Raw genomic sequence first — 18,653 nt, 5'->3', positions numbered from 1 at the left:
CTACCATACAATTAACCCAAATATAAATTAGCCAATAAATCAAAAGCCCCTTATCCCTTGACTCGTAAAGTTTGAACGCGGCCAATTTTTCAATTTATGACTGGCAGCGGGTGGGTTGACATTCTACGCAAGGTTACGAGTACAAAATTAAAAGATGGACTTTTATTTATTAAATAGCTATTTCAATAAAATATTTATTGAGGTACCTCTTTCGCTATACGTGAAAGCCGTAAACGGCAACCCCCACTCAGGCGACGCACATCGTAAGACGCGAAACGGACGCCAGCGCCGCGCCGCCTGACTGTAATTTAAAAAACGTCTCCTCATTATATTTTGTATAGGACTCGGTGCTGGCGTTCGTTCCGCGTCTTACGACGTGCGTCGCATGTGTGTAGATAGTCCCTTAGGTTGTCATTAGGTACATACATGTAATCATATGTCACAGAATTACATATTCTATCTGTCTCTCTGATTACTGAGACTAACTTGAAATAGATAGAGAGACAGAAATAGTTTCATAGAACGATTTTTTTTACGAAATGTCAAGAAAGTTCGCGGGCCAGGCAAAAATTTCGTCTTTATAATGGTTAACGGCAATGAATTATGTACCTTCGAATAGTCAGCTGCCATACGTAAAAACAATTGAAAATTCAGTAATCGCCTCCCATTTCAGACTTTGTCAAATGATAGTTTAGAATGACTTTTGTTTCTAACAAAAACAATCGTCAGCCAGTTGTATCGCGGTGAAAATTCTTTGCAACAAAAAATGCCAATTATAACGTTTTTGACACAAATCGTTAATGTTTTAATTAAACGTTACAGTTCTATTATAAAAAGCTATTAAAAGATTCCATTGATTACAACATTTACAACTTCAGAGTTAGCAAAGTTGTTACTGTAGATTTATGCAGGACTTTGTAGCGTCAACTTTGTTGAGTAGACGTCATGAAGAGTCAGGAAAACAAGGTAATTAGTGAACTTTTATATTATACAGCCTTTTGTGTTAAAAGCTGCAACTGTAATAAAATAGGAAAGTGTTTAAAAGTGGCATTTATTTTATACCTTCAAGCAGGAAGAATATTTATTGAAACAGTTGATAAGTAGGCTGATTATATTTTAATAAAACTTTATTAAATTGCGGTCTAGATTACGGTTCGGAATCGATATATTCGAGTCGAATATCACGGTTTTTTAATTAAACCTGTAAATGTCATTAAAAACAACATAAGTTGTTATAATTATGGTATGGTTTTGTGGTACTGAAAACAACATTAAGTAAATAGCTTTGCAAAGTTTGAATAAGAGCGTTCGAATCTTGGTTTTTAACTTTTTACGAACGAGTTTGTAATAAGGTAATAACGATGTTTTTTTCCTTTTGGTTTGATACTTATGTTTGAATTGATGATTAGCTGCTGCTTATGCTGCAAGCAAAAAAAAATATGGCCAGCACATCATATCTGTGATGTTTTATTTAAAAGCTCGTAAGACCCATGGAAATTTTGACGACCGGTTTGGACTAGCGCGAAGTGACCCTGCCTGCTAAGCCGCGGTCCCGGGTTCGAAATGTTCGAATCCCGGTAAGGGCATTTATTTGTGTGATGAGCACAGATATTTGTTCCGGAGTCATGGATGTTTTACTATGTATATAAGTATGCATTTATCTATATAAGTATGTATATCGTCGCCTAGCACTCATAGTACAAGCTTTGCTTAGACTGGAGCTGGGTTGATCTCCCCCAATATTTATTTATTTAATTTATCCAATTATGAATTTGGAACTTTCTTTTAACCATATAAGTGATCAAAACTCGAATATAATTAGTACAAGTACAGCAGAACTTACTACAAATGTGCCAGTAAAAAAGTAACCCAATTAATATCTTGATCTCTCCCCAGGTGCCCTGGATGAAGCCATGATGCAGGCCCTGGAGCACGACCGGATCGACTTCGTGAAGCTGCTGCTGGAAAACGGCGTCTCCATGCGCAAGTTCCTCACCATCCCTCGGCTGGAAGAGCTGTATAATACTAAGAGCGGGCCTAGCAACACATTACGGTATGCGGGGAATTGATCCATCCGGTTCTTTCGCTAAGATACTTTAAAAACCACAATCGTCAATCATCGACGTAGGGAACAAATCAAATTATTTTAATAATATTTTTTGATTTGTTTTTTTAGTAGTTATACTTTAAAAACCGAAGCCGGGAATCCAACCCGGGTCTCCAACTATCGCGGCTGACGTGCTAAATCACTACACCACCCCGACCGCCGAGGTATCCGTCGAAATTTCTCTAGAGTGTATGTTATCTCTCAAGGCTAGGTGCTGCCTTTGACCAACTCTAAGGGCGAGCAATGTGTGCTTGATTCCCGGCTTCGCCACCAGTGGGCTAGATCGCTTTTTCTTTAGTGTACTTATATGTATTTCAGTTCACGATCATTGTCGTTATAATTTTCATCTTTTTCACCGTGAACATCACCAGATACATTCAGAGCTTCTAAAGTCTGGCAGGCAAGTATGGTCGCGCGATATATGATAAAACATCTGGCCGTCCCTATTGCACTTACAAATAGTGATGGACGGCTTGATGTTTTATCGTTTATCGCGCGACCATACTTGCCTGCCTGGTGCCGTAGCCGAATGTCGTAGTCTGGCTCTGTCGCGCCAATACGCAAGAGCGATAGAGATAGATCTACGAGCGTTTCGTTTCGTGAGAGTTTGTGCTATTCGGCTACTTACCCTGGTCACATCGATTTGAATTCCAGCGTTTAAAAAATCGCAGATTTCTGCTAGCTAAAAAATATATGCAATTTTATTTTTTCATGGCCGAGATTTCAGAACACGTACCTAGTATCTAAGAGAATTCAACTGAAAAAGGTCACTTTACCATTCTTAGTTTAGTATCTTATATTTTATAATGATAATCACTGTTTCAAATAAACTGATGATGGAAATTATCCACAGGTACATCTTGAGAGACGTGCGACCACATCTTCCCAGGGGCTACGTGTACACTCTACACGATATAGGACTCGTCATTAACAAGCTCATGGGAGGTGCTTACAGGTGAGTGCTCAGTCTCCTTCGCTGTCCTCAACCCTTAGTGGCAACCCACACTCAGGCGACGCACGTCGTAAGACGCGGAACGGACGTCAGCGCCGCACCGCCCGAGTGTAATTTAAAAACGTTTCTTCAGTACATTTTGTATAGGAAAGAGGCGCCCCAAGCGACGCGGCGCCACGCCACTGGCCCACGCTAGCGTCCGTTCCGCGTCTTACGATGTGCGTCGCCTGAATGTAGATAGTCGCTTAGAAAGTCTGATACACCTTAAACCTTATACATACACCAAGATTAAAGACGAAATTGTCAAAAATAACTTTCGTGAAATACACACTGATTCCTGGATTTTGACTTAAAGTTTGACAGTTTGAAAAACATATATTATATGTCTGTTGGTTAACATTTTTATTGTAAGTTGTTGTCTTGACACGCTGTAGGTTAAAAGGTGCCAAAAACACACTGCGTGTATGGACAAGATGCGTTTCAAGCTAGTAAGTTTTTTGCAAAAAAAATAATTTTTAGCACAAGCTTTTATCGCCGACTGTACCTTTCATCAGTCATCTACTGCTTTCAGAGGCGTTTTTAAAAACCTCTTACTCGATGGGGATACGACGATTCAATAACAGAGTTCCTATGACCACTTTTGTGCTCCATCATCAGATCAGCTTCATGATACCATAATATTGCATTGTCGCGTGATTTAAATATGTGTGCAAAATTTCAGGAAGTGGGTCAAACTTAGCTTCTACGTGTTGACCCAAACTAACATACTAACAAGGCAAGTTGAATAAAATCTTGTAAAAATAACTAAATCGGCCCTAAAAACTTATATTTAAAAAGATTAAGCCTCCGCCACACATAAAGCGTTTTGATAGCGTAGCGTCAGCAGAGCGCAACGATAGCGGTGCGCCGGCGGAACGCTGGCGTTCCGCTCGCAATTCGCGCGCATTCCGCTCGCAATCCGCGCTCGTTAGTTCCCGCCGGCGTCCGCTGGGCGCAACGCCAGCGTTCGTCCGGCGCACCGCTATCGTTGCGCTCCGCTACCGCTCCGCCTACGCTATCAAAACGCGCATGTGTGGCCGAGCTTCGCCTTAACATACTAAATATAGGTCCAGTTAACCACAGATGCCACTGGGCTCAACGCAATGACCTACTTCAACAGAATAATTGTAGGTCCAATTAGGAAGTTAATACCAGCATTAGCATAATAAACGATCCATCAAATAAAATTAGCATATCATTTGCATAATCTTCGTCTTGACTGGAGCAAACTGAATTTGAAACTCTGGATTATAATAGTTTATACTAATGTTGCTAAAATCCTTTCGTGTTAGAGATATAATTGGACATCTCTCATTGATATTCTTTTTTTTTTTTAATTTCAAGGTCATAATTTAAAATATATACGAGCAAATTCACATTTCTGACAATCTTGATATGGTACCTTCTTGGACATATACAACCATGCCTGTTACTTTAAAAAAAATGTATATTGGTGCTAATAACGACGCAAGACAAGTGATGAAAAAGCGACCATAATTCCGCTGCTATTTTTAATATTGAACATACAATATTCTAAAAAAAATTGCCAAATGGAAATACTACATTACAATCATACCAAATTACCAAATTATCTCCGTCTCCATTTCAATTCATTCACAAATATTACATAAAGCCATCCGTCCATTAGCTTGATTGAGCGACCCTGCACTGACATGCCACGCTGCACAATGCGGCTTGCTTTAATGGACGGAGGCTTGTGTTAAGGCAACATCGAGACTCATCGAGAGCACTCTAAGCCGAGGTTAGACTGAAAGCCAGAAAAACATGAAATGCGCACTAGGTACTTGAAATTAAAAAAAAAATATTTCTCCCTTTTTTGTAAATATTATCCTGGAACAGTAATACCACAGGATACAAAATAAATGAACTCATGATCTCACGAAGCTGCTGACCGCTAAAACCCGCAACAATGTGACTTCGCTTAATGGACGGAGGGCTTAAGGCCCCGAACACTGAGGTCCGAGGGAATTATGTCAAGTCACTACCTTGAGCGGGAAAGTAGTAGGCACAGAACCTAATAAAAAAAACAAGTGTAAACTAAAAAAACAAGTATATAATATAAGTAAGAAATCCAAAATGATAATTTATTGAAATACCTTTAGTGCGAAACAAGTTCATAATTTTAAAATAATTTAACACTAAATTAATATTCTACTGAAATCTATCAAAATAAGTCTTTTGAGAGATAAGTTAATTGATGTGACTGTACGCTTTTTTCGTAATTTATTTTTATTAAAACATGTGACAATAAAAAAAAATAAAAATAAAATATTATAGGACATTCTTACACAGATTGACTGAGGCCCACGGTAAGCTCAAGAAGGCTTGTGTTGTGGGTACTCAGACAACGATATATATAATATATAAATACTTATATACATAGAAAACATCCATGACTCAGGAACAAATATCTGTGTTCATCACACAAATAAATGCTCTTACCGGAATTCGAACCCGGGACCGCGGCGCAGCAGGCAGGGTCACTACCGACTGCGCCAGACCGGTCGTCAAAAACAATGAAGATGACAGATGTATCAATGAAGTAATAAATCCCTAATAGTAGAATCCTTTATCTTACTTGTACTTTATTTATTTGGATCAATTCTATCCGAAAGCGACTTGGGGGGGACTCCCATAGGGATCATCATTCGCCACGTCAGATATCCATACTAATATTATAAATGGGAAAGTGTGTGTGTCTGTTTGTTTGTCCGTCTTTCACTGCAAAACGGAGCGACGAATTGACGTGATTTTTTAAGTGGAGATAGTTAAAGTGATGGAGAGTGACATAGGCTACTTTTTGTCTCTTTCTAATGCGAGCGATGCCGCGGGCAAAAGCTAGTAATAAATAAACAAGTAATTCGGCATAAATGAGGAGCTTCGTACCTTTTTAATATTTTTTTTAAATCTCCATTTTGGAGGCGTAAATTACGAGTGTAATGACAATGACAAATGCTGTCTTGAATTTCAATTATTAAAATGTTGTACTAAGTAAATATCCTCTCCAGATTTAATTTTGAATTTTATTGCAAAGAAATAAAATTTATTCAAAACAACACGTGATATCTTGGCAGTTATAACATTGGTTAATGTATACAATAGGCTAGTTTCCTACTAGTCAAATCAGCTTCTTTTTAAGAACTGTCGAAACGATTTGCTAATATGGAATTACTATGAAATACTGAGGAGTGACGTCACGGTCAATTCATTTACTTTATATCTTTCTCTTTGACTTATTAAATAGAAATTATGTTTAAACGTAACCACTGTCCATATTTTTCTTCTAATTATGGGGTGCTTTATTTCGTGCACTGCATAAAATATTTTTCCCCTCACTAGCTCGGAAACACGTGTTTTGTCCTTTAATACCAGCGGGTAAAAATGCATTTTATCCACTAGTGGGTAAAGTAATTTGACCTTGAATAAAGTCAAATTAACTGCTTTAAAGTTGATAAAAGTTGGTGGATCTAGTAATAAAGATGATTTACCACCTGTGGAACTACTGGAAGCAGTGATAAACGCATTTTTTGAGTTATAGTTTCCTCGCTATAGTGAGGGGAAAAGCTTTGTGTTACACTCGGGTGCAAATGTATTTTACTTCTCGTGTGTTAAAAAACTCGCAAGCTCAGGATTCTATTCCCGAACCACTCGCTTCGCTCGTGGTTCAACTATAGAATCCTTTCACTTGCTCGTTTTTCAATTCCACACTCGGCGTTAAAATACAACTTTGCCCCCTTGTATAACAAATAACTATTATTTTAAGTACAGGAAACTAGCCTATTCGTTGTTCCAAGAGGATGCCACTTAGTATATCTCGGAGCATTTGGTTCCACGACGTTTATTTTGCTATGGTGCTATACGACAGAGTATGGGTGCTAGGCGACGATATACTTACTTATGCCCTTAATGCCCTTACCGGGATTCGAACCCGGGACCGCGGCTTAGCAGACAGGGTCACTACGCGCTAGGCCAGACCGGTCGTCAATGATTTAGGAATCCTAATCCTATATAATAAAATGTACTAATATAAGTTTAAAATAAAGTACACAACAGAATGTACCTCTAGAACCTCCACACTTACTAGGCTAAGCCTGTATAGCAGGGATTATAACTATTATAAGTAGCTGACCTTTTTATTTTTCCTTAGCGAATTTTGGCCAACCTACCATAACAAACCAAGATAATCTAGTAACCTACATCACACATCGGCAGAGGCTAAAATAAACCAAGCTTAGGCTCTGTAAGCTAGTCTAAATTAAACCAGGGGATAATGGCATCCAAGACCTAACAGTGCGTTTTCTACCTAAGCCCTTATCAACGAGCAACTTTCGCAAAATCATATCTTCTATCAATGCTTGTTGAAACGTGTATCTTGAAGTTAAGTCTGAGGGTTGAATTTCGTAGTGCAGTTTTGGTATCACGCCACCTAGTGGATGTTAGCAGAGGTTAAATCCCCGTCGCTGGTATTCCTGGATCAACTGTTATTTCCATTTTGTTACGTAAATGAGGGAAATTGAATTATCGGATGCATGATATTATAGTGCTATTGTGGCATTGAGATTATAGATAACTAGCTATTTCCCGCGGCTTCACCCGCGTTCTTAATCTTATTTTTCCATTCAAACTTTGGACTCCCATTTCACCCTCTTAGGAGGTGAATTTTGAAAAATCCTTTCTTAGTGCTCCTCTACACTTATAAGGAACCTACCTACGTGCCAAATTTGGGATCTCTATAACCAGCGGTTTCGGCGTCAGTCAGTCAGTTTCTTCTTTTATATATTATGTATACTGATAAGCTTTGTATTATATCACGATTATATAAAATACTATTTTACCACCCCAACCTGGTAAAAGCTCTCTTGATACTTCGAAAATGGATGAGAACCAATCGTTAGCCTTGCGGTTTAATTTGGAATCATTCGCGTGCTCGGGTACATTGGCACGTGTGGTTAAACAAGAACTTTGCCCCCTTGTAAAACAAATAACTAATAAGTACTCTTAATAATTCCTTACCGCTTTCACGTTTTAGCGACTAGAAACCATAAATTGTAATTTAAATCACGCCAAACATCAAACGGTCTCGCTGAAAGGGAATTTTCCTCGTCGTTTCCGTGTTTAATGACCTCTTGTGCAAATACTTCGTTAGGCCGATTCGGTCCGCTAATAGACGTTGGGTTTATCTCGTTTTAATGCAATCAAAGATATTCTGTCTATTGTTAAAAAAAGTGCCGAGGAAAAACCGGTCCGGCGTAGTTGGTAGTGACCCTGTCTGCTAAGCCGCGGTCCTGTGTTCGAATCCCGGTAAGGATATTTATTTGTGTGATGAGCACAAATATTTGTTCCTGAAGTCATGGATGTTTTCTATGCATGTATATATGTGTTTATCTATATAAATAAGGTAAGTATATCGTCGCCTAGCACCCATAGTACAAGTTTTGCTTAGTTTGAGGCTAGGTTGATCTGTGTAAAGTGTCTCACAATATTTTATTTTTAAAAATTAAGGAGTTCGTTTGACTGTCGAAATCGTAGACGTAGCTGTTTTAACATGATAGGATTACCGCATAACATTCAAAGTACCTATTTCTACTAGTGCTATCTTTTGGCCGTCGCACTAGAAGCATGACGTTAACTTACTTTTTACAAATGGGTATCACTCACTATGTTTGCCAATCAGCTTTAGCAGGCTACGCTGATTGAAAACGCCTGTCTACCTGTTATTCGTGAAATAGCCATGTTGGAATGCACACGTCTTCAGCAGTCATAATTACGTGCCGTCATTCCTTTTTTTCTGTCCCTACACTGTTACTTGTAATCAGTCCTTAAAAAAAACAGTGCGTGGCCGTGGAGTCTTTTGGAAGAAGTGAAACTTCCTAACATAACCTCAAAAACATTTTCTCAAGTGACCATCACGTTTTTGCGTTTAATTACGTCCATCTTTTTACTGTTTTAAATATTTTACATTGCTATTTGCTCAAACTATTGAAAAAACAAATATATTATTGAACTAATTTTGCACTCGATCTAAATATAATACACACACATTCCACTATTCAAAACCATTCTGGCAGACAAGTATGGTCGCGCGATAAATGATAACACATCTGGCCGTCACTATCGCACTTACAAATACTTAGGGCGGCCAGATGTTTTATCATTTATCGCGCGACCATAGTTGCGCCTGGGCATTTTGTTCTGTCACTGACTGAGTGAACAAGTGACAGAATGTTACGCGCTGAGTGAGCGGTATTTCACGCAAACTAACAATTACTGAGTGTCACGCGCTGTCAGCTGGAAGTAGCATTAGAAAGAAGTTTCACTTCAATAATTATTTATTTATTTATTAGTAAAAACATGTTTACATGACATTACAGTAAAACCAATGCGTCACTAAACTTAGGTAACAAAAAGGAGAGAAAATAAAGAGAACAATAAAAATAAAATTAAACAATTGATTTGGGCGATGACGTCACAGCGTGGCTCCGTTGCGTCGTTTGCCCCGGTGTGGGATTTGGTAATGTCATGATGGTGTCAGACTTGTATTAAAGTCGTATCAAAATAAAGTCTAAATTATAATAAATAATTTGCACAGAATCGTCTCCATTGATTACACCGCGTGAAATGGAAAGCTTATTTAATAAATTAATAATACATCATTTGGCCCTTACTGCTTCATTACGAATCGGATTGGTTTTGTAATCTGTTTGAAGTATAAACAAATATTTGCTAATTAAATCCGGTTAATTTTGTTTCATCATTACTGCGTTTCAAATTCGATACCATTCATTATATCTGTGTAAGGTACAGCGGGACAAACCTCGACTGGGGGGCAATTGTAACTGATCCATTTTTTCCATTGTTACACTATGATGTTGAGTTCTACATGTATCCACTGAACACGCCTGCCATATATAACCGGTGGACACTCTATTTAATATTACAAACATTGTAAAACATGGAAAAAATGGATCAGTTACATTTGCCCCCCAGTCGAGATTTGCCCCGCTGTTCCTTACCTATTTTGAAATATATTTTGACGTGGTTCTGGATTCGAACCTGGCAAATATTCATTGTTAATTTATTAGTGTGATGCACATAGATATTTTTTCCTGAGTCGTAGTTGTTTATGTAGGTATTATGTATTTAAGTATTTTCGTCTTCAAAGTACTACCCAGCACCAGCCTTCATGATCTTATCGTGGAACTTCGTCAACTTATGTAAGAATGTTTATTTAACATTTATTTATCGGTTTCGCCTATGTAAACATTATTCCACAAACCATGGCGAACTCAACTCCTGAAAGCAATTTGTACCAGTCAACCAATGATTGTTAAAAAGCTATACCTATCTATGTGAATAATCTAAATATATAAAAGAAGAAGCTGACTGACTGACATATCAACGCACAGCCGAAACCGCTGGTCCTAGAGATCTCATTTTGGCACGTAGGTTCCTTATATAGTGTAGAGGAGCACTAAGAAAGGATTTTCCAAAATTCACCTCCTAAGGGGGTCAAATGGGGGTTCAAAGTTTGTATGGGGAAACAAGATTAGTTTGACTATTTTATTCGAAACTTCACAGGAAGATTCCTTAAGACATATGACTGAATACGTGTTTCAGGTTTTTTGAAAATTTAACCCCTAAAAGGGTGAAAAAGGGGGTGATAAAGTCAAAAATCAATATGGGTATCGTTTTTATGGTTTATCGGGTCGCTGATCACGATAAATACAACGTTTTTAAAATCTAACGAGGCGGAAGTGAAATACCTTCTCCCCTGTTGTGGTGCAATGGGGTTTAAATATCAAAAAAATATATAAAAGAAGATATTGACTGACTGACTGACATATCAACGCACAGCCGAAACCGCTGGTCCTAGAGATGTCAAATTTGGCACGTAGGTTCCTTATATAGTGTAGAGGAGCACTAAGAAAGGATTTTTCAAAATTCGCCTCCTAAGGGGGTTAAATGGGGGTTCAAAGTTTGTATGGGGAAACAATGTTAGTTTCACTGGTTTATTCGAAACTTCACAAGAGGGATCCTAAAAACATATGACTAAAGACGTGTTTCAGGTTTTTTGAAAATTTAACCCCTAAAAGGGTGAAAAGGTGGTGGTAAAGTCAAAAAACTAATATGGGTATCATTTTTAGGGTTTATTGGGTCGCTGATCACGATAAATACAACGTTTTTAAAATCTAACGAGGCGAAAGTGAAATACCTTCTCCCCTGTTGTGGTGCAATGGGGTTTAAATATCAAAAAAATATATAAAAGAAGAAACTGACTGACTGACTGACTGACATATCAACGCACAGCCGAAACTGCTGGTCCTAGAGATTTCAAATTTGGCACATATGTTCCTCATATAGTGTAGAGGAGCATTAAGAAAGGATTTTTCAAAATTCCTCTCCTAAGGGGGTGAAATGGGGGTTCAAATTTTGTATGTGGAAACAAGATTAGTTTAATTATTTTATTCGAAACTTCACAGGAAGATTCCCAAAGACATAGACTAAATACATGTTTCAGGATTATTGAAAGTTTAATCCCTAAAAGGGTGAAAAGGGGGTGATAAAGTCAAAAAAACAATATGGGTATCGTTTTTATGATTAATCGGGTCGCTGATCACGATAAATACAACGCTTTTAAAATCTAACGAGGCGGAAGTGAAATACCTTCTCCCCTGTTGTAGTGCAATGGGGTTTAAATATCAAAAAATATATAAAAGAAGAAACTGACTGACTGACTAACTGACATATCAACACACAGCCGAAACCGCTGGTCCTAGAGATTTCAAATTTGGCACATAGGTTCCTTATATGGCGTAGAGGAGCACTAAGAAAGGATTGTTCAAAATTCTCCTCTTAAAAGGGTGAAATGGGGGTTCAAAGTTTGTATCGGGAAACAAGTTTAGTTTGACTATTTTATTCGAAACTTCACAGACTAAAGACATGTTTCAGGTTTTTTGAAAATTTGACCCCTAAAGGGGTGCAAAGGGGGTAAAGTCAAAAACACAATATGGGTATCGTTTTTATGGTTTATCGGGTCGCTGATCACGATAAATATTTAAAATCGAATGAGGTGGAAAAGAAATTTTTTCCCCTGTTGTTGTGCAATGGGGTTAAAATATCCAAAATAGCCATAAGTATAGGTTTAGTTTTTATCTTTACTTCTGGTTCAAGAGATTTCAAATTGACACGGAAGTTCCTTAGAGGAGCACTAAGAAAGGATTTTTCAAAGTTCACCTCCTAGCATGATAATTTGACAGGGGCAAGGACAGGGACAGGGACAGGGACAGGGACAGGGTCAGGGACAGGAACGGGATAGGGTTAGGGTTAGGGATAGGGAAGGTATAGGGGTAGGGGTAGGGGGTAGGGGTAGGGGTAGGGAAGGGGAAGGGGAAGGGGTAGGGGTAGGGATAGGGATAGGGATAGGGATGCGGATGCGGATAGGGATAGGGATAGGGATAGGGGACGGGGATAGGGATAGGGGAGGGACAGGGGCAGGGACGGGACGGGGACGGGGACGGGGACAAGGATAGAGATAGGGACGGGGATAAGAATAGGGATTGGGGTCGGAATAATCGGTCGGCAATCGATATCTAGGCAGTGTAAAATGCAGGTGGCTCAGTGGGAAGGGATTAGTAAGTATGCATCGGCGAGTATCCTGCATCCGTAATAACTATTACATTCAATGTGCTGTAAGAAGATCGTTGTTTGCTTGCCTTTTATATGTTTACGTTTGCAATAAGTATAAGCAAAATGGAAAAAATTGTAAGCGATAATGCAAGGAAGTACTTTTTACCCTACCGACCATAGCGTCGAGATACTGGCTATGTGGGTTGTATGAAGTTTCCCCAGTATAAATATTTATATAGGTAAAATACATACATATTCGTACCTACTACCTACGCTGTGGTCGCTGTGTAACAATTCTACAATCATTGCAAGAATTTCTTTTAAAACAATAGTAATATGTGTAAGGTACAGTCAGCCAAAAAAGTGGTTTACCACTTTTTGATCAATAGAGTCGAAAAGTGGGAAACCACTTTCATGGCTGACCGTACAGCAAATAGATCAGTTACAATGGCCCCCCCAGTCGAGAATTGCCCCGCTTTACCTTAATCGAAATAATCGCGGACAGATGTACCTACAAAGAAACCTACGGATCCAAATGAAAATCTTATTTTTTGTAAACGTTTCAATTAGAATACTTTTATTACGCGGGCGAAGCCGCGGGTAAAAGCTAGTATAAAATAAATTTATACGTATTTTTACTGGCAATTGTGTGAGGAAATACTCCAGGGTTTGACAATTTGCATATTATTTTCATCCCACCCGTTGTAAGCCTAATCTATGCGTTATTTACTTAAACGGGGTCACAGAGAGAACAATAAATTTGAATAAGCTTATCCGTTGTGTATGCTAATAATGAACACTCATATTAATTTGACTCACTCCATCGTAGGCCACGTCTTTGCCTTTGGCTAGTCTGTAGCCAAGAGTAAGCAAATTTATAATAAAAAAAAGACTACTTATTATGTTTGAAACATGCAATTTTTCTAAAAAATACGCATTTGACGCATAATTGCATACAGAAGTTTTAGATTCTACTGGCTGGGCAGATTTTTAAATCTTAAAATCTGCCCAGCCAGTTTTTTTTTTTTACTTTAGTCCTTTAACCCAATTTTGTAAAAACTTTTTAGGATTTTTTTTTCATAAAATTTAAGATAAATGTATTAAGTTTAGTTCCGGGAGAAGTGGCGTACTAAGAGAGAGGCCTATACACGGCAGTAGGCGATAAAGGGCTGATATGATGTAGGTATTAAGTTTTGGAAATACCTAATTGTAGTTGCTAGGCTATGCACTTTGGTCGACTTAAATTGAAGGGCACTACAAAATATTTTTGAAGTTGTTTTAATTCATTAATACATTTTGTTTAAAGGTGCTACTATACCCGACGCAAGTTCCGTCCGATCTACGCAAAAGTGATGAACAAGAGCGTGAACGTGCACCGAAACAGCGCGTCGTTCACCCGCCACACCGCCGGAGGACTGTCGCTCATCACCGGATTTATGCCCGTCACTACAGAGATGGCGCTGTTCGACTACCCCTTCAACGAACTACTGGTGAGTGACAACCATGACACTGTCAGTCACCTGGTGCCGTAGCCGAATGACATTTCTGCGACGCGAAACGAAAACGAAACGCCGCGAAAGGTAGTCAATGTCGCGCCAATATGCAAGAGCGATAGAGATAGATATCTACGAGCGGCTCGGCTACGGGGCCTGGAACTCGATCTACAACTGGTTCATGCAAGTAACTACAGATAGATGTTCGATTACCCCATCGAGTTAGTGGTTAGTGACAACTGTAGCATTGTGTTGGACACCTGTCACTGTGTGATCACTGTGTTTATGCCGGTCACTACAGAGATGGCTCTGTTCGACTACCCTTTCAACGAACTACTGGTGAGTGACAACTGTAAGTATAATTGTGTCAGACGCCTGTTCCTCGTCATGGTGTTCATGCCCGTCACCACAGAGATGGCGATGTTCGATTACCCCTTCAGCGATCGGCCGGTGAGAGAACTAGCACTGTCGGTCACCTGTCGCTAATCACCTGGTTTATGCCGGTCACCACAGAGATGGCGCTGTTCTACTACCCCGTCAACGAACTGCTGAGTCTGTAATGTGTTGCTGTACCTACAGTGTACACTTAGGACAGAGTCTTATGGCATGCGGGACACACCAGCTATTTATTGCTAATCGTTGCTTCACCACGGTCCCGCTCAAACCGAATCCCCGGACTTCGGGTCGCGGGGTTGAATAATGGCCGGTAGAGATAAGCTGGCTAACAAACTGCTATCCCATGATCCATAAAATGACGACATAGGTTACCCTCCCCATATCGGTGCACAATGCGTTGAATTTCCCCTTACAGTCAATTATCTTCCTTTCTACGTTGAAAAATTACACCAAGTTTGATAAGCAATGAAGCAAGCGGTCTCATCTACGAATAACCACATATAGGTCTATAACTCTATTTTAAATAAAAGTAATAATTGAAAATTATAATGGTCGAATTCGTGGAAGTTTCCCGGCAACCTTCAAATCTAGGGTGAACAGGCATCTCCTGGGCGAGCTCACTCCATCGCGGGCCACTTCTTTGCCTTTAGCTATCTTGTGGTCAAGAGTAAGCCCATTTATAATAATAATAAAAAAAAGTTTTACAAAATTAGGTATCATTGGAAAAGCTTTCATTGCAAAATAGTTATATTTAATAATAGTTACTAGCAAGGATTATTTATACAAGGTGCTCGCGAGGAACCCGCATAACTTGAACCACGCGTTCTGAGGCAAAGAGAAAGAAAAAATGTTATATGGATTTTAAAAATTTTCGCAAAAAAAAAAAATTTTTTTGTTTTTTTTTTACTTTTTTGGACGTATTTTCACATAAAAATTTTTTTTTATCCATAAAGTTGGCAATTAAAATGAGTTCCTTCATTTATTTTTCTAAAAACCAAATTATTTGGAAGTTTTTCTTGTCACATTTTGACATCTATCAATGACTACTGTGAGACTATGCTCCACAATTGCGCATCAGCGCCGTTAAGAAACCTTTTCTACTGAGTAACAATACGGAAATGTTTTTTTTTAAATTGGCAATAACTCTGAAACTAGACGAAATCTAGAAAAGTTTATATGACATTTTAGTCTTAAAATGTGACCAAGAATATGCCGTTAAAGTTATATGGGTTCCTCGCGAGCACCTTGTATATAATTTACAATTTGCACACTAAGAATCGCCGCCTGGCACAAACGCTCACGAAACGCTCACGAAACGAAACGCTAGTAGAGGTAGATATCTATCTCTATCGCTCTTGCGTATTGGCACGACAGAGCCAGACTACCTTTCGCGGCGTTTCGTTTTCGTTTCGCGTCGGAGAAATGCCATTCGGCTACGGGGCCTGATGCCTACAATTTTTTGTTTTCAAAATATGTATTGACGTTATATTATATCATGATATTAAAATAAAGAAATATGTAATTTGTTCTTATAAAAAATTAAAACACACAAAAATTTTTGGGGGAAATATGATTTTGAAACAGCGCCATCTAGTTTTAAGCCTAAAAGGTCCATACATTTCAGGGGTACGCTTTTTTGTATGGGCTTTGTTAGTCCCGTATTAAATCGTTCTTGGTTACTAGTAAGTAACACCTCAATAAAATTCACCGAACGAATAAATAGTAGCATCCAAATTATATATCGCCGTCATAAACCGTCGGATTTCCGACTGCATCGCCAGTACACGTTCGTTTCAATTTATTTCGCGTTCAATGTAAGGAAATTAACATCTAAAGGGGTCGTGAATTTATTTGATATTCGAGAGGAAATAAAATAGCAAGTAAATTATTTATAACTATAATGATACATTTTGAAATAAATACATTTTACATTAGTAAAACACTGGCTTCTGCCAGACACTTCTCAAAGACTTTAGGTGTCTGTGTTTTTTTTTTCAATAATCTACCATAAAAAATAATGTAAACAACTTGAATCAACTAGTTACGTGTTGAAATCAACCAAATAATACTGTTACAGTAAAATATCATTTATAATATGATTTTTATCAGAAAACAAACCTAGCTCCTGACATGTTACGATGTATAGAACCGACACATTCGTATGACAATGGCGCATTCTACTTACTGTTGTCGAAATGACAACTTGACATCAATTTTATTTGTTTACGTAACAGACACGTAAGGATAAACAAAGTTTACAAACACATAAATATTTATTGTAATTTTCAACCAACTTTCAAATTATCACCAGAGTTAGTGCATTTTCATATTATCCGATCCGATAACGGATGTAAAACGGATTTCAAAGGAAAAAATCAAAGATGGCGCTGTTTTATGATCGTGCACTGCACCAACAAGATCTCTCGGTTTAGTCCATGGTTGACTGGCAGAGAATGCCTGCTAGCGTCAAGTCCGCCATTTGTACTTTTTTTTGGATTATGCAATAAAGTTTAAATAAATATATGGGAATGGGTCCGACATCCGATATCGGATCGGATAATTTGAAAACGCACTTAGACTGTAACAGTTGCGTTTGACCATTCGTTTTCAAATAAATTCAGTATTTACACAATCCGGGAAAAACCACAGGCGTGTTAACATAGCTCTCCAAATAAAGGACGGTCCTCCTAAAAACAAATATTAAGTATGGTCCTCTGCGCTGGGTGTAACTGAACAATTTTTAACCGAGCTCTTATTGTATTTGAAGTGAGTTATTATTTGGAAACAAACATTTATAAGAATACTAGCTTTTGCCTGCGGCTTCGCACGCGTAACATTTAAAAATTCTGGTGTGCTCCATATAAACTTCCATCCCCCATTTTAGGGAAGTGGGGAGTTGGAAAGAGATAAAAAGTAGCCAATGTCACTATCCATCCCTTCAAATATCTCCACTTAAAAAAACACGTCAATTCGTCGCTCCGTTTTGCCGTGAAAGACGGACAAACTAACAGACACAAACTTTCCCATTTATAATATTACTTAGTATAAATTAATCAACATCTAAACGAGTTGTCATAAAAAAATAACCAAACTAATCTAACCCTTTTTTGCTGTAAGTATCCATGATATGATTAATGCATTTCAACATAATAAATTCGATTTCTTGCTAACCAACACAATTACTGAAAGCCTGATTGTGTTGTATCAATTTGATGTTCTGTTCGTCTTCTGTAAACTAAAATTCATAATCCTGCGGACTAAATTGACAAATGACTGACAGATGAAATGTTACCAGGAACAGTGAAATAAAAATAGTGAAGGGTAACAATATATCGACAAGTTGTAAAGTACAAATAACAGACTACTTTAAATCAAAAAATACGTATGTCAGTTTTAAATAAAAGGTTAACATTTTAGTTTGCTCGGTTTTCGAGGTAGTGGATGGATAAAATGCGTTTTTACCCACTAGTTTTATAACATAAAAAGGTATCCGAACCAGTAGGTAACAAAAATAAAATATTTTGTCCGACGATAACAGAACTAGTCTTTATTATAAAGTATTATTCATTCCCAGGGTCCGTTATTTCGTCATCTTCATCATCATCATCACCATCAGTTACATTTATAATAAAACGATCCGAGACATTGTCCACTAAATGGTCGAGTTGTAACATTTTGTCCTCGGTTCTTATTATGTGATTTACACAATCTTTCCATCTTTCGGCTGTAACACAATAATTGTAATAATTCATTTGTAATGATTCAATAAACTATCATAATAAGATATAAATTTCATTTACATTATTGCTGGTTTGAAATTAACAGTTTATATCTAATTAGGGGTCTACAGACCTTTTGATTTGTCGAAATCACAGAAAAAGTTGGTATATTGATTAAAAGATCAAATTGCTAATTTCATTGTACCGTCTGGGTGCACCTTAAATTTACGGTGTAAAAATAATTTTAATATCGATAAGAACGACACTGGCCAAACTGTGGCAACATTTGTTCACACTTA

General features: G+C 38.0%; 1 protein-coding gene across 1 annotated transcript in view; it reads left to right on the top strand.

The window, feature by feature from the left end:
- LOC125234411 (transient receptor potential cation channel trpm) overlaps positions 1-18,653 on the top strand; it is a 448,945-nt gene that overhangs the window by 383,644 nt on the left and 46,648 nt on the right. The window contains 3 exon segments of the mRNA XM_048140640.1: positions 1,897-2,053; positions 2,961-3,062; positions 14,053-14,236. Of these exon segments, the coding sequence (XP_047996597.1) occupies positions 1,897-2,053; positions 2,961-3,062; positions 14,053-14,236 (443 nt within the window).

Source organism: Leguminivora glycinivorella, chromosome 16 (genome assembly GCF_023078275.1).
Source record: "Leguminivora glycinivorella isolate SPB_JAAS2020 chromosome 16, LegGlyc_1.1, whole genome shotgun sequence".
In the NCBI taxonomy this organism is placed as follows: Eukaryota; Metazoa; Arthropoda; class Insecta; order Lepidoptera; family Tortricidae; genus Leguminivora; species Leguminivora glycinivorella.
Note: the sequence above shows the minus strand (reverse complement) of the source record. Positions and strands in the feature narration are given on the sequence as shown.